Here is a 16,282-nt window from a genome sequence, read left to right on the forward strand (position 1 = left end):
GACACCTTTACCACCAGAAACTCTTACAAATTTCAATTTCCTATAGTATCCCTTTTTCTTTTCTTTCATCACCAAACACCTAGAAAGTGTATTCTACATAAACTGTTTCTATTTCACCACTCAGTGACTAATCGGACCCTAGAATTCCGGTTTCCATCTTCACTATTCTACCAAAACTGTTTTCTCAAAAGATGCTAATTACTTACTAATCGACAGATCTAATGTCCCCCTCCCCCCACTCTCAATCTTGATCTTTCTTCATTTTATACTTTTATCACTCCTTTGTCTTCAACACTTAAATTCAATTGGAAAAAATATTCTTAAGCGCTTATTAAGTTAAATGCACTGCAGTAAACATGGGGGATAAGAGACAAAAAACAGTCCCCGCACTCATTAGGTTACATTCTATTTGGAGCAGTAGACAGAGTGCTGGGCTTGGATCCTCCTGACTTCAAATCTAGCCTCCAACACGTGCTAGCTGTGTGACTCTGGGCAAGTCACTTAAGCCTGTTTGCCTTAGTTTCCTCATCTGTAAAATGAGCTCATGAAGGAAATGGCAAACCACTCCCGTATCTTTGACATGAAAACCCAAAATAGGGTCACAAAGAGTTGGACACAACTGAAACGACTAAAGCACAACAATAAACATAAAACTAAAGGAGAGAGAGAGCACTAACAACTACAGGGATCAATTGTAAAGATCTATTGACTTTTCCTCCACTACCTTACACGTCCCCCTTCTCTCCACCCTATTTCAGATCAGACCTCCAGTACCTCCTGCATTGGCTATTTTAATGGTCTTCATTACTGGTCTTCCTCTTCTTCAATCCATCCTTCACACACTTGCTAAAAACATTCCTAAGGCAAAAATCTGACCATATCATTCTCTTGTTCAAAAAAGTTCAACAACTCTGTTCTCCTCAGGACAAACTCTGCGCTGCACGACTAGGCTTCCCCAGCTCACTCTAGCTCCCTTTTCGGTCTTACTCCCCATTACTTCCTTCTAGGCAATCTGCACTCAGGAGACTCTTCCGCAGACAAGGCTTGCCTATTCCTCCCTTCAGATAAAAGGATTCGCTCGCTCCCTCCTCAAATATTTCCAGAGTGATGTCTGCATTGCTTCCCCTCTTTTCTCCATTGTGAACAGTCAGAACAATCTCTCTGGAATTACTGAGATTTTCTTGAAGCTTTTTGTAGTACTCAGTGCAATACAAGCAAATAGCACTTAAAAATTTAACAACAATTTTCTCATCTACAGAATAGAGACAATAACTAATTCAACAACTACCTCACGGGATTATTGTGAAAAAAGGTCTTCGGTAACAAAATGCATATAAATGGGAGTCGTCATACTTTTTAAGTTGGCAAAGAATTGAAAACAAAGTAGATGCCCATCAGCTGGGGAATGGCTTAAGAAACTGTGGCGTGTGAATGTGATATTACTGTGCTGTAAGCAACGACAACTGCAAAGAACACTGAGAAGCAAGGGAAGATTTACTTAAACTGATGTAGAGTGAAGTAGAGACAAGAAAACGATACAAGAAACATAAATACAAAGAGCCTCACCCCCAAAAAAATCAAAAGTGAATGATGCAAAATTACAAACCACAACCATGGTTTTGAAAAGAAATGAGAAGACTCTCCCACTTACCCTTTGCAGAGGTGGGAGATCCACAAGTGTTGTACATTGCATATATTTTCAGACTTTTTTGAGGTATTGATCAGTTATGCTGACTTTTTTCCTTTTCTTTTTTCTTTTTTGCTTTTAAAAACGCTATTTGTTATGTGGGTTAGCTCTCAAGTAGAGGGAAGAGAAGCGTATTGAGGGAAACTGTGATTTGAAAAAAATACATCCATCAAGTAAAAATATTTTTTTAAAAAAATAAGAGCTGCTATTATAAAAAAAAAACTAATATGAAAGGTGTTGATGAGGCCAGATATTCTTAAAAGATTGAAATCCAAATAATAAACTATTAAATGAGAAGCTAACAAACATTATGATTTGCTTATAAAATCTAATCCTTATTGAAATAAAACACTCTCAAAAACAATAAGCAAAGTTCATAAACAGCTGTAGACAAAGCATTTATCTGCAGCAAGCTATGGTATAATTAGTGGACCATGGCAGTATTAAAACGGATATGTATCACAGCAAGATACAATGTCTATCACTGCTTCAATGAACTACACATCCATTAAACATCTGTGTCCAATACTAAAGTATGCTTTCTTTCTTTCTAATTTAAAGTACTATTCGACAAACGAAAAATGAAAATCATAGTATGTCTAAGAAGCATTCGCTCTAAATTACCCTATTTCACTACAATTTTCATATTTCAAAGAAAAAGGATACTTACATGTTTTTTAAATCCTGGTTTGTAGAAAGTTCTGGACATGAAAAAAGCATTCACCAGTTGACCACTACCCAAATCAACCTAAGAGGGCAACTTAAAAAGACTACATGTATTTTGGAAAGTACACTTGGTTCCAGTTCTAAATAGATTTTCACCAGTTTGCACCAGCTGCTGCTTAGAGAATCAGCTCTGCTAACGCGCCCTACTGGTGATGCCAAGGGTTTATATACTATGCTATGAATGGTATTTCCCCATCTGCCCAAATAACACAATTTGGCATTTGGCCAAGATAATTCTCAAATTAGTATCAAAATTCCCACAAATGCACCCTTAATATCATTTTACGTGAAGAGCAATTACAAATCTAAACACCTTAGTGAACAATGAAAGTGGCCTAAACCATATTCTTCAGTATACTGCCCCCATAATCATCCTACCCTGAGAGTCTTCCCCTTCCAGACTGATCTTTTTTATTTTTTCCCACTAGGTAAAAGAAGCCATTCTCTGCCTCATTTCTTACCTAGGCTTAATCACTGAATGAACATTGCCTCAGCCAAACAGAGATCTGTTAAAGATCTTAAATTAAAAAAGGTCAACGTCTCCCATTGCATCCAGGGCCCATCTGCAGTCATCTTGATCTGTATCTTGCCACTGGGCCCACATGGCCTTGGCGGAGAAAGTGAGGCTGGTGACTTTGCACAGCCCTCCCTCACTTAAATCCAATTCACTTGCATGTCATGGCATCACCTCCCTGAAGTTATGGTCCTCTTTGAGAACAAAGGATGAACAACAAACAATAACAACAACAATGAACCAGACACTGTGCTGGGGCTAGGGATACAAAGACTAAAATGAAACATTCCCTGTCCTGTAAAAGCTTATATTTTACTGCTGAGACAACACATTACATATGTAAAATGTGCAAAAAAATAAATATGCTAGTTTTGAGAGAGAGGACACTCATAGCTGAGGGTGTCCAGAAAAGTTAGTGATACTTGAATTAGTCTTAAAGGTAACAAAACTTAGCAAAGTGCTAAAGCACAAAAAGGATACTGAATAAATTATTGTAAACTACAAGTATGATAGGAGTCAGGGTAAGCTGGCTTAGGATTAGTTACAGAGAGGTAGCAGAGTTGAACTAAATTACTGAATTAACATTATTTTGCATTTTATGATAGCTGTTATTAATTTAATTCACATCTATTTGCTTAGTTCAAAATTGATCAGAAAAATGATTCAGATCTTTTGGCCCTGGAGTTCGGTAATAGAGTTGAAATACATCTAAGAAAAGAAATGTGCTGTAATTAAGATTTCACTAAAGTGAGTAGCCTGACAAAGAAATGAAAATATCTCCTTAGAAATAAAAGAGTAATTATTAGAATCACTGACTCACTGATACTGGCTTCAGGTCAGGGATTTACTTCTATGTTAAAGCTAGACTCTTTAAAAGCTCCTGGCTAAATCCAGGAATTATTAATGCTTTTAATTAGAGAACATGCAAAAATTGAAAAGAAAAAAACTCCTCCACGTTAAAAACTGTGTTCAAAAATCCAAAACAAATGTAATGAAATATTGTAGCCCTAAGGAGTCACTGCTTTCTATCTCATATGATTTCCTCCCATATATCAACCTAAGTTCTATTTTCATCAACTCTATAAATAACATAAATATTTTCCTTTTACATTCCTATGATTTCAATACAAACTTTAAAATATGGATTGACATCATAATACTAAATTACATGTAGAACAAAGGTCACTAATGTAATGACCTAGAAGGCTGAACCCAGGGGCATAACCAATACAAAACAAATACGGGCAATGACACTATCAATATGATGGCAATATTGGGTATCATACTGACTCTCTCACTGAGATCTAAGAGTCTGAAAGAATATCTTGTAAGATCCATGCCATGCAATTCTGTAATATAATAATATGATGAGGAAGAGGACGAATTAAAATGTAGCATTCCATTTAGAAATACAACCCCCTGAAGTATATGTTTAAAGTTCTATCACTCACTTTTAAACATAATTATTTGTGATAGTTTCATTATACACATATATTTATTTATATTTACTATATTCTATATTTATTACATTTGTTTATATTTATTATATAAAACTATATATATTATATAAAACTATATGTATTATATAAAACCAAAGCCTGTCATAGTGCAAGAAAAATACACGAAATTTACTAAGAAATAGTAGAAACAGAAGGCAAATTCTCAATTTCCTATCTGTAAAATTAAGGAGTTAGATTCTACTTCTACTAAAAACAAATCTACCTCTAAATCTATGATCCTACAATCTTATGCTTGATAAACTGACCAGACAGAAACCCCAAGATTCTGTCACCAAGGAATGTGTTGGTTAAACTTCTGAAATTTAATGTCAAACAACAAATACTGAAGGTAGTCAAAAGAAAGGCCTTTAATTATCAATAAAAATCAATCTGAATAACCCAGGACTACTAATTATCTATGAGAATTCAGATAAAAGTTGGAATTATGCCCCTCCTAAAAAGGACTAAGAGCTGTTTCACCCCATACCTATCCCCAACCCCAGGCAGTATAATATATCCTCCAATGCTGATCACTGAAATAAACCAATTTTAAACAAGACATTTGAGTTATTCCTTCCAAAAAAAGCAGAGGTTAAGGAGTCTATTCAACATGCAAACACATGCAATAGGGGTAACACAAGAAAGTACAGTTAACAAAAAAAAAAGACTGAATATATAAATCAACTCATTATTTATTAGATAGGGTCTAGATAGGGTTAAGAAAGTTGATTCATTGAGGACCCCACTCTATTCCAATCAGTATCAATCAATTTGACATGATTCTATAGAAGTAGTGATTATAAGTTCTGTATATTTGGCCCCAGAACTGTGAGCTACAGGTTTTAAGTTCACTTGCTTAATCATAGGGAACTAACTAGGGGACTTCCATACTTGTTTTCCCTTGTCACGGTGACCAAGCCCAGTGTGGCAGAGGTGACTCAACTACACGGAAAGTCCTCCAATTTATTTTTGTATCTCCAGACCATTCTCTCTTGTCCAACACAAGCAGGTGACCATCTTATGACCACTTAGTCAGTGGAGATGCCCCCTACTTCACCCAACCTTGGCCCTCAAGAGCAAGGTCTATCAACCAATGAGATTCTATATCTCACCATGCCTCTTTTGTATATTTGGGTATCAAACTCTGTAAATACAAGGTCCTGGAAGAAGGAAGAATCTCAGATCATGATGAAGATCTGAGGTCCACTTCATTAGAGGGGACCACAGACCCTTTAAAAAAGTGCCATTGGCTCAGAGCTTTGCTTCAGTCTCTTTTATTATAGGATGGACAATGCTAATCCCACAGGTTGTTGTTTAAAAAGTAATTCTTAGATTGTTGAAGACCAAAAAGAAAATAAGGAGGTTATGTGAAACAAACTAAAGTGAGGAGCTAAAGATTAAAGAGACAGTTAAAGGAAATCAGGAAACAAGAAAGAGAATTAAATTAATATTCCATGTAGTAAAACCCAGTTGTCCTCTTAAATGACTCTGTGTGTATAGAGAGGTGTGTGCGCGTGTGTGTGTATCTAGGTGTGTTTTAACTGGGGGAAGAGGCAAAAGGGAGTATATAGTGGGAAGTCACTAGGGTGGGGAGAGGAGAAGCCAGAGATGGAGAAGCCTTAAACAGATGCATTCACAGCTAAGCTGGGTTACAGGAGAGAAGAGGAAATCTCTTTATATCTGCTATTAGTCTATAAGATTTGGGAAATGAGAGAGTAAGTGGTAGAAGAATGAAGAGACTGGTCTCATCCTTCATGGGGAATGCTAAAGTGAGCACACATGAATAAGAAGGAACAACAGGTTTCATTCATGGGGCCTGGGCAGTTAGGGAGTGATTTTTCTCTGAATAAGGTATATGTTTCTCAGAACCACATCCTACCCCACCCAGTGAAAAGGTAAGAAGAAAGTAAGACTTTAGGATGGGCAAATGATTGAATGCAAAGACATGGAGTAGGGTTGGGACTAACTTGGAAAACAGAGAAACTTCTACCACACCACACTACTTCTGTCAAAAATTAATATTTCTGGAAATGAAGCTAAGGGGAAGCCTCAAAAAAATTAAACAAGCAAGAAAGGCAGAAGGAACAGTGAGTAAGATCTAGCACCATTTTGATGAATAAACCCAGAAGGGAGAGAAGCTTTGTCTTCCAGAAGCCCTACTTCGTATGAAGTACATAGACAGAATGAAGAACACATAAATGTATATGCCATAAATGGGAGACTCTCTTTCAGAACTGACTAGCAGAGTAAAGAAATAAAGGAGAGTGAATAAATTAACAAGTCTTATGAAAAGAAACTATAAATGCATGCAACTCAAGTGAGAAGTACAGGCTGGGCAGGTTGGAGCAGATGGGTGAATTCTAAATGGTACTCTTCTGGGCTGGGAGGATGGGGTAAAAAGAAAAAAAAACTAAATGAACAAAAAGGAAGAAAGTAAGGGAAGTGGGTGAGGAAATAAAAGAAATTCAAGAAATTGAGGATTGGGCAAGGAAAGAGGAGTAGGGAATTAGCCTGTAGAAGAGACTGGGATAAAATTAGTCAAAATAACTAACCTCAGAGACTGAGTGCTGACTTAAAAAGGGTGTCAAGGTGGGTATGATTCAATACAAATGAATTAAATGGGTGAAAATACACAACTAGCAACTGCAACCCTGAATGTGAACAGAGTAAACTTACCAACAAAGTGAGGGGGCAGAGGAGAGGCAGAGAAAGGACAAGAAAACAAAACCTCAATCTTTTTTTGCACACACAAAACACAGTAAAACATATTTTTAAAAAGACAAACAGAATAAACATGAAGTTACAACATAGCAAATAAAAACAAAGACATTTTAGTCTTCCATTTGTAAACTACAATAATTTTTTAAAATTCTTTCAATTTTTTTAAGTCATATAAATAAGAGAAAACATTTTTTAAAAAAGAACACTTACCATCCACTCTGATATGATAACATCTACTTTTTCAACAGGTAGATCAACTTCTTCAATTCTTCCTTTGACTAGAGTAATGGTACCTTCAAGTTTATTTAGCCTATAAATGATAACTTACTATTAATGACTGAAAAAATGTTAAATACATTTATGAAATTTCAAAAGACATAATAACTTTATTTAGCTTGTTTCGTTGAACTAACACTTGACATAATATGAGATAAATACAATAATCAGCCAAGGAACAGAATTATATCTAGGATATATTTAGTAATGAAGTTACAACTGGTTATTTTCTGAGCCTATGTATAGATATACTGTAATGTAAAACTGCGTTTTTTAAAGCTTAACATTTCTTTGACTGGATTAAGTTATATAACAAATGACAGCTTGAATTTATATGTCCCTTCAAGATTTAGAGAGCACTTCACATATGTGGAAAGAGAGAGGTATCATGACACAGTAGTGAGAGAATTAAACTGGACTTTGACTCAGAAGACCTAAGTTCAAGTCCTGGCTCCAACATTTACTAACTTCATAATCATTTACTTCACTAAGCCCCAGGCTGTATCTGTATCATAGAATTTCGGAATTGTAAGGAATCTTACAGTTCTAGTCCAACTGGCACCTCAAATAAGCTTCCACTCTTTAATATCTGATCAGCCACAGCTGTACACACTAAAACTTGACTCTGGCACGGTGATGTCATTTTGATCCTCTTCGAAAACAAACGACAACAACACATTCCCGCCTTAAATTGAAGGCAAAGCCGCTGACAGGATGGAGTAGTGAAAACTAAGCTTAGTTTGGAGCCAGAAGCCTTGGATTCGAATCTCAGCTCCGCCATTTATCACCTGTTGGACTCTGAACAAATCATTTAGCTTCGCCAGGCCCATTTCCTCTCCCGAAAAATGAAGAAAATGGGCTAAATGTCCACTGTGTTCCTTTTATTCTAAATGTCAGTCTTCCTACAGAAGCCATTTAACTTTTGTACAACTCTATTAGAAAATTCTTCCTTCCATTGTAGGTTGTTTTCTCTACAGCCTAGGTCAGCCCTTCTGCAACTTCGACTCTTTGCTCCTAACTTTTCAGGCTTGTTGTTGTTGTTCAGCTGTTCAATCATGTCTGATTCTTCGTGATCCCATCAACCACAGCATGCCAAGCCCTTCTATGCTCCACTATCTCCAGAATTCTGTCCAAGCTCATATTTGTTCCTTCCGTGACACTATCCATCTCATCCTCTGCTGTCTCCTTTTTCCTTTTTTCTTCAATTTCCCCAAAAGCTTTTCCAATGAGTTCCATATTCTCATTATGCAAAATATTTAAGTTTCAGCTTCAGTATTTGACTTTGCAGTGAACAGTCTGAGTTAATGTCTTTTAATACTGACTATTTTGATCTCCTTGTTGTCTAAAGGACTCTCAAAAGTTTTCTCTACCACCACAATTTCAAAGTGTTGATTCCGTAGCATTCAGCTTTCCTTACAGTCCAACTCTCACAGCCATACATTGCTACTGGAAAAACCACAGCTTTGATTACATGGACTTTTTTTCAGCAAAGTAATGTTTCTGCTTTTTTAATGTGCTGTGCAGATTTGCCACAGCTTTCCTTCCAAGGAGCAAGTGCCTTTTAATTTCATAGCTGCAGTTGCTGTCTGCAATGATCTTTGAGTCCAAGGTTATAAAATCTGACATTGCTTCCAAAGTTGCCAAGATTTTAGTTTGTTTGTTTATGTTAAGCTTGAAGCCAGCTTTTACACTTTGGAAGCTATAACAAATTTAACCCTTCTTAAACATGAAACCCTTTCAACTATGTGAAGAACTCTTCTCCGGGACAAATATTTCCATTTTTTTTTTCAACCAAATATGGCTTGGTCTCCAATCTCCTTCTATTTTGGTAAATCTGTCCTGATGTACTCCATCTTGTCAATGTTATTTCTAAAATGTAGCACTAATAATAGACCACAAGACTGTAAATGTGTAAAGAATACAGACTACTCGCTACCACAGGATTCAACTTTCTGTAGCCCTGCCCTCTCACCTGAGTTCCAGTGTTCCATTTCTAAAAGTTGTAGTTTGAGGTGACACCAGGACACATAAGCAGAAATGTCTAGTAGGACAAGGAAGATAACTGACTTTATGGATCTCAGCATATGAGAGGACTAAAAACTAAACATCATGAAAAGAATACTGGTCTGGAAGACAAAAGATCTGGATCCCAGTTCTGGATACACCAGTAACAAATCTATGGAAAATAAATCTTTGAGTCTCTCTTTACTTATGCAAAACAGTAGTACTATATACACATTGTGACTCCAAGTCCAGTGGTTCTTTCTAAACAAGAAGTGGTATGGTAGGCACTGACAAGAATTTAAAGACTTGTAGTCAGGAGGGAGTTAATGTTTCTTTAACTTGATTAATGTACATAATAACTAAAATTCATACTATATAAAATAAAAAATGAAAACAGTGAATTCACAACCAATGAAGGGAGAAAAAAGAAACTACTAGGAACTATTTCATCCAATTATATACCAATAAGAGTAACAATCCAAATGAAATGAATTAGTATTCACAAAAACATAAAACGCTCAGATTAAAAGAACAAGAAATAAAGGACTCAACACAATCTCAGAAAAAGAAATTGAACAAACCATAAATAAACTCCAAAAAAGGGGGGAAAAAACCCATCAGATAAATTTTTAAGTGAATTCCAACAAACACTTAGAGAAAAATGATCAATATTGTCTGAACTGTTTGAAAAAATAGGAAAAGGGGGCAGCTAGGTAGCGCAGTGGATAGAGCACCAGTCCTGGAGTCAGGAGGACTGGAGTTCAAATCTGCCCTCAGACACATAACACTCCCTAGCTATGTGACACTGGGCAAGTCACTTAACACCAATTGCCTCATACAAAAAAAAAAAAGAAAAGAAAAGAAAAAGAAAAAATGGGAAAAGAAGGGGCCCTATCAAATTCCTTCTGTGACACAAATATGGTCTCAATATTTGGCAAAGTAGACAAAGAAAGATAACTATAGACCAATATCCCTAAGGAATACTTATGTAAACAAATTAAATAAAACACTAACAAAGAGATTACAGCAACATGTAACAAAGATTATACACTATGACTAGGTTGAATTTATACCAGGAAGAGAGAGTTGATTCAATATTAGAAAGAATATAAATATAACTGACCATATTAACAACAAGAACAACAAAAATATTATGATTATATAGATGCCAAAAAAGTTTTTGATAAGATATTAACCACCCGATTCCTGTTAAATATGCTAGAAAGTATAGGAATAAATGGATATTTCCTTAATATGATAAGTAACGTATCTTTAATGGAGAGAAAGGGAAAAACTAGATACCTATCCAATAAAAAGATAAGGAGTAAACCAAGGATGTTTACTACAACTACTATTACTCAATATAGGGCTAGAAATGCTTGGTGTAGCAATAAGACAAGAACAAGAAGTTGAGGAAATAAGATAAGACAAAATTATTACTTTTTGCAAAGGCTGTGATGGTTCACTAGGGGAATTGTAGAACCTACTAAAAAACTAACTGAAATGATTAATAACTTCAACAAAGTTGTAAGATATAAAATAAACACACAAACCATTAGCATTTTTGTATATTATTAATAACATCAAGCAGGAAAAGATAAAAAGAGAAATTCCATTTAAAATAATTAAAATTAGAAGAGAAGCAGGTAAATGGGGGGGGGAATCTTTGTAGCAAGTTTCTCTGATAAAGGTCTTACTTTTAAAATCCATAGGGAACTGACTCAAATTTATAAAATTAAAATCCATTCTTCAATTGATAAACCACCAAAGGTTATGAACAGAAAGTTTTCTAAGAAAGAAATCCAAGCTATCAATAGCTATATTTAAAAAATTATCTAAATCACTAATAATTAGTGAAGTGCAAATTAAAAAAACACTGAGGTTCCAGCTCACACCCATCAGGCTGGCAAAGTGGACAAAAAAGAAAAGTGACAAAAGTTGGAAGGGCTACGAGAAAACAAGAACATCAATGCACTGTTGTTAAAGTTGTTTACTGGTCTAAGCATTGTGGAAATCAATTAAAGCTATTAAACGATGCATATACTTTGACATAGCAATACCACTACAAAATACATACTCCAAAGAAAGGAGTGGTATGGCAGCTCTGGTATGAGGGACCGTCAAGCCTTTTTTAGGGCTGCTCATCTACCTTTGGTGTCCATCTTCACCCAACTGTCACCTATGACTCCAAGAAGCTGTAGTAGGTGCAGAAGCCACACCCCGGTAAACCATCTGGGTAGATGAGCTAAACCAGGTGGAGGGTGGACAACAGGCCACAAACCCACTGGTGAGTTAGGGGAGTGTCTACCAAAAGCATATGAAGAATGAGAACAATTGTTCCAATAGTCATGAAGCAGGTTCTGTGGAGCTCGTGGTCATTCACTGACTCCCAGGTCATCAGCAGTCATCCCGACTTGTCCTGACACTGGACGTCAATCATTGTGGAAGAGATTGTGAGGCTGATGACTTTGGGCAACTCCACTTAAATCCAATTCACCCACAAGTCAAGATATCACCCTGTGATGTCACTGGTCCTCTTCAGAAATGAAGGACAAACAATAACAAAAATGCCAAAGGGATCAAAGAAAGAGGGAAAGGACCCATAGGTACAAAAATATTTTTAGCAGTACTTTTGTGTGATGGCAAAGAATTGGAAACTGAAGGAGTATCCATCAATTGGGGGAATGGCTAAACAAGTTATGGTATATGAATGTGATGGAATACTATTGTGTTGTAAGAAATGATGAGAAATCCGTGAAAAATAAACAATTATAAGAAATCTACTGGAGATATATCAATATGACTTGGCAACTGATTGGATGTAGTAGGGGCATAGAAGTAAAGAAGTAAGAGTCAAGGATGGTTTTGAGACTGTAAACCTAGGTTCTATGTCAGTATCTCCAAAAGAAATCTAAAAAAAACATTTAGAGGAGGGGAAAGTTTATGAGGATGATAACAACTTCTGTTTTGGACAAAATGAGTTTGAGAGGCTTAAAGGATATGCAGAGGTCCAGCAGATAGTTAATGATATAGCACTATACTTCAGAGAACAATAAAGGCAGAATATACAGATCTAGGAGTCATTTACATATAGACTGTACTTAAATTCATGTACTTAAATTTCTAAGATAACCAAAGAAAAAAATAGAGAGAAGACGACCCAGTACAGAGCCCCAAGGGTCAACTAGGATAAGGTGTCAGAGATAGATATGAAATAGCACAGTAAGGGACAGGAAAGAAAAGAACAAGGAGAGAACAGTGGTAACAAAAGTAAAGAAAGGAGAGATGCAAACTAAGAAAAAGTCATGGGAATTAACATGTAAATCTCAGTGTTTTGTGGGTCACAAATCAGATTAGAAGATGCTAAGAAATGGGGCAGCTAGGTGGCACAGTGGATAGAGCACCGGCCCTGGATTTGGGAGGACCTGAGTTCAAATCCAGCCTCAGACACATAACACTTACTAGCTGCATGACCCTGGGCAAGTCACTTAACCCCATTGCCTAGTTAAAAAAAAAAAAAAGATTCTAAGAAGTTAAGAAGTCAGAGGGTGGTAAGGAAATGAAAGCTGTGGATGGAGCTAACTCTAGGAATTTGGCAGCAAAAGGAAGGAGAGATAGTACAATAGCTTGCAGGGACTGTAGTCAAGGGGTCAATGCAACCTCTGAAGGGAAGAAAGTGAGCTCAGAGTAGGGAAATAAATAAGGAAAATGGAGAGAAATGAAGGCTGCAATGGGAATAAAGAATAGCTGTGGCAAGGGAGAGATGGAAGGATTATGATCACAGAAGGGATTTCAAAGTTCAACATCACAGAGTTGTATGGTTATAGGAAGACCTAAAGTATAACCATCCCTGTGGGTGAATAAGGTAAAATGACATCAAAAAGTAAAACTGTTCCTTCCGGCTCAATACCAGAGATGTTGTACAATTATTTCCCCCAAGTTAAGTCAATAAAAATCTATGAAGTACTTATGATGTTCCAGACACTGGGCTAAACAATGAGGATACAAAGAAAATGCAAAAACCAGTCTTTGTCCTCAAGAAGCTCCTATTAATCTTCCAGGCAACTAACATAATCTATAATTTTAATTGCTTCAGTAATCTCATTTTACCTTTAACAAAAGTTCATTTCAAACAAAGACATGTTTTGACACAATGTGCATGTGCATGCGCATGCACACACAAATATACACACACGGTGCCCGTTTGATTAAATCAATGCAGTTCTTTGAATTTTATAAAAAGACATAGCAATATGACTATACAATCTGAATTTAGTGATTTGTCTTCTACTAACAATTTTTAATGGACACACACCATTACCATGACAGCAAATGTTAAGAAAGGACAGTGAAATTTATAACAAAATCCTTATCTTTTCTCCACCTTTCCCATTATCTATTAACTTCTACAATCACTCAATGATTGATTCCTAGATAAGAAATTAAAACAGTACTTATGAGAAATAATGGAGAAAACATGAGAAATAATGGTAAAGATAAAAGGCTATTTGAATAATTTTATTCCCCACTGCAAATAATTTTGGTTTTCTACATGTTCCAATATGAATTGTCAAAATCTAATTGATTATTAAAATCTTCATGAGCAGCTGTTAAGACAGGAGGTGATTTTGTTTATTGTTTGTTTTCACAGATCGGAACCAGGATATTCATAGCAGAGTAAATAACCTAGGACTAGCTTACACACCTATTTCAGAGTTCTTGTGCATTGAACTTAACATTTAGATGCTGAGGCCTAATTTTTAGCTGAGGCTTTTGTTTTTCAAAATAAAATGAAACATTATAGGGCACTGCTATAATGAAACTGCTTCCTATTTCTTTGGGAAAAAAAAAACCACCTTGTCACGTTATTTTAAATTGTGTTTCAAGGCCCTATTTTCATGAGATTTTTTTTTGAACACTCAGCTTTCTCAGAGAGACAACTTTACATTTCACTCAATTTGTGTGATGGTATCACTCCAGAAAAACAGCAAATGAAATGGTTGACTTAAATGATCAATGATCTTAAATTTAGGAGGAGGAAGAATTCACTTTAAGTATATGAAAAAAATACTCTCTTTTGATTAGAAAAAGAAAGTGATGTGGCTTCATGTTTCTATATATAGAAAAACATGTCATTTTTAACATTCTCTTCCTGCCTCTATGTCCAAATGCTGGGTTAGATAGCAAGGCAAATATAGGTAATGTAGATAATGGCAAATTAACACTTGACCTTTGAATCAGTGGAATGAAGTAATTCTTCCTTTTATTAGTAGGATGAACCCCTGTAAGAAACTGATTCCAAACAGGCCTGAGAAACTTGAAATACTTATGCCACCTGCAAGCCTGAAAAGTTGTATTCTGAGTTCAGCAAAACATTCTACTTAAGATTCCATAAAAATGATATTAGATCAAATGATAACTGATGACAGTTAAGGATTAGTAATGTGCCTGATTGTACTTGGGTTTTTATCGCTTTATATCTCAGTCTAATTTTATGTCATCTTTGAAAAGTGATTTATAATGCCAGTTAATTATGGATAACTTTATGAAGGAGCTTAACACTAGCACAAGATGGGCAGTCATGGATGAGTTGTGATCTGCTTGATAGGTGAGAACTCCTAAATTGGTGAGAGCACAGTTCTACTCCAGTGTTTTATTCTGACCTCTGCTCTAACTAGTCAATGGCCTGACTGCACAGAGACAACTGTTTTTGAAGACTTTTTCTTACAGATAAAGTCACTTCCTGTCTGTTACAAAATAATCAATTTTTTTTGGGGGGGGGCAGTAGTACCTGGTAATGACCATGTACAGAATCTTACAAGTCTCAGTAGTTTACAGCCTTTGATTGTAATTCTACATTCCTAAACACATTTTCCAATAGCTTTCACTGTCCTCCCTCTACGTCTACCTTAGCAATGAAGTGCATGAGTTTAAAGGTTTATCCTGATTTAATCAAAAGATCTTGTCAAGTCATTCACAGAAGTTTTCCACTTCTCCATTTTATGTACCAGATATTGCTCATAAATTATATATTTATAATGAACTTTGCCAAGGTCAGATAACCAAATGTCTCACAAAATACTATTTTTACACGAAAATAACTCTACCAACCGTTTTATTCAGATCTGAGAACCTGGGAATTACTCATCTTTTCAGTTATGACTTTTTATTTTGTCTTTCAGAGTAATTTAAAACAAAAGTGTCAACATGGGTGTGGTTCAGTTTCTCCAGTGACACATCCAATTGTTGGTAACTGGACAAGATTTCACATTAAGACAAGTTGATATATGTAAATGGTCTGAGAACTATGTGATCTCTAGCACACTAGAAATGGTAATCACACTGCTCCACTCCTGCGTCCCACCTACCTCTTCTTTTTGTCAATGATAGTTACTGTGGAAGAAGAATGGGGTCACTCAGAGCTCAAGGATGTTTCATATTTTTAGAGGTAACTAGATGGCACAGTGGATAGAATGATGGGACTCAAGTTGGGAAGACCTGAGCCTCAGACACCTATAAGTTGTATGACTATGGGCAAGTCATTTTAACCTGTATGCTTCAGTTAAGTCTTCAGCTACAAAATAGGATCAAAATAGCACCTCTGCCCCAGCGTTGCTGTGAGGATCAAATGAGATAATATTTGTAAAGCACTCAGCACAGTGCCTGGCAGATAGTAGGTGCTTAGAAAATGCTTCTTCCCTTTCCTTCTCTGATTACCTAATGGTCAAATTTTTCCATGTTCAGCCTCCACATATTTAGATTGGCTTCAGACAGTGAAAAACCTGTTACCAGATCAATACTTGAATACTTCAGAAAAAAAAAAAACACCTTGTCATGTTATTTTAAATTGTGTTT

The 16,282-nt window shown here is 36.0% G+C and overlaps 1 protein-coding gene across 1 annotated transcript in view; it reads right to left on the reverse strand.

Moving 5' to 3' along the window:
• Positions 1-16,282, reverse strand: part of PRMT3 (protein arginine methyltransferase 3) — a 146,410-nt gene that overhangs the window by 98,299 nt on the left and 31,829 nt on the right. The window contains exon 10 of the mRNA XM_027852674.1: positions 7,358-7,457. Coding sequence (XP_027708475.1) covers positions 7,358-7,457 — 100 coding nt within the window. The remainder of the gene's footprint in view (positions 1-7,357; positions 7,458-16,282) is intronic.

This window comes from Vombatus ursinus, unplaced genomic scaffold, assembly GCF_900497805.2.
Source record: "Vombatus ursinus unplaced genomic scaffold, bare-nosed wombat genome assembly UNPS02009770.1, whole genome shotgun sequence".
Classification (NCBI taxonomy): domain Eukaryota; kingdom Metazoa; phylum Chordata; class Mammalia; order Diprotodontia; family Vombatidae; genus Vombatus; species Vombatus ursinus.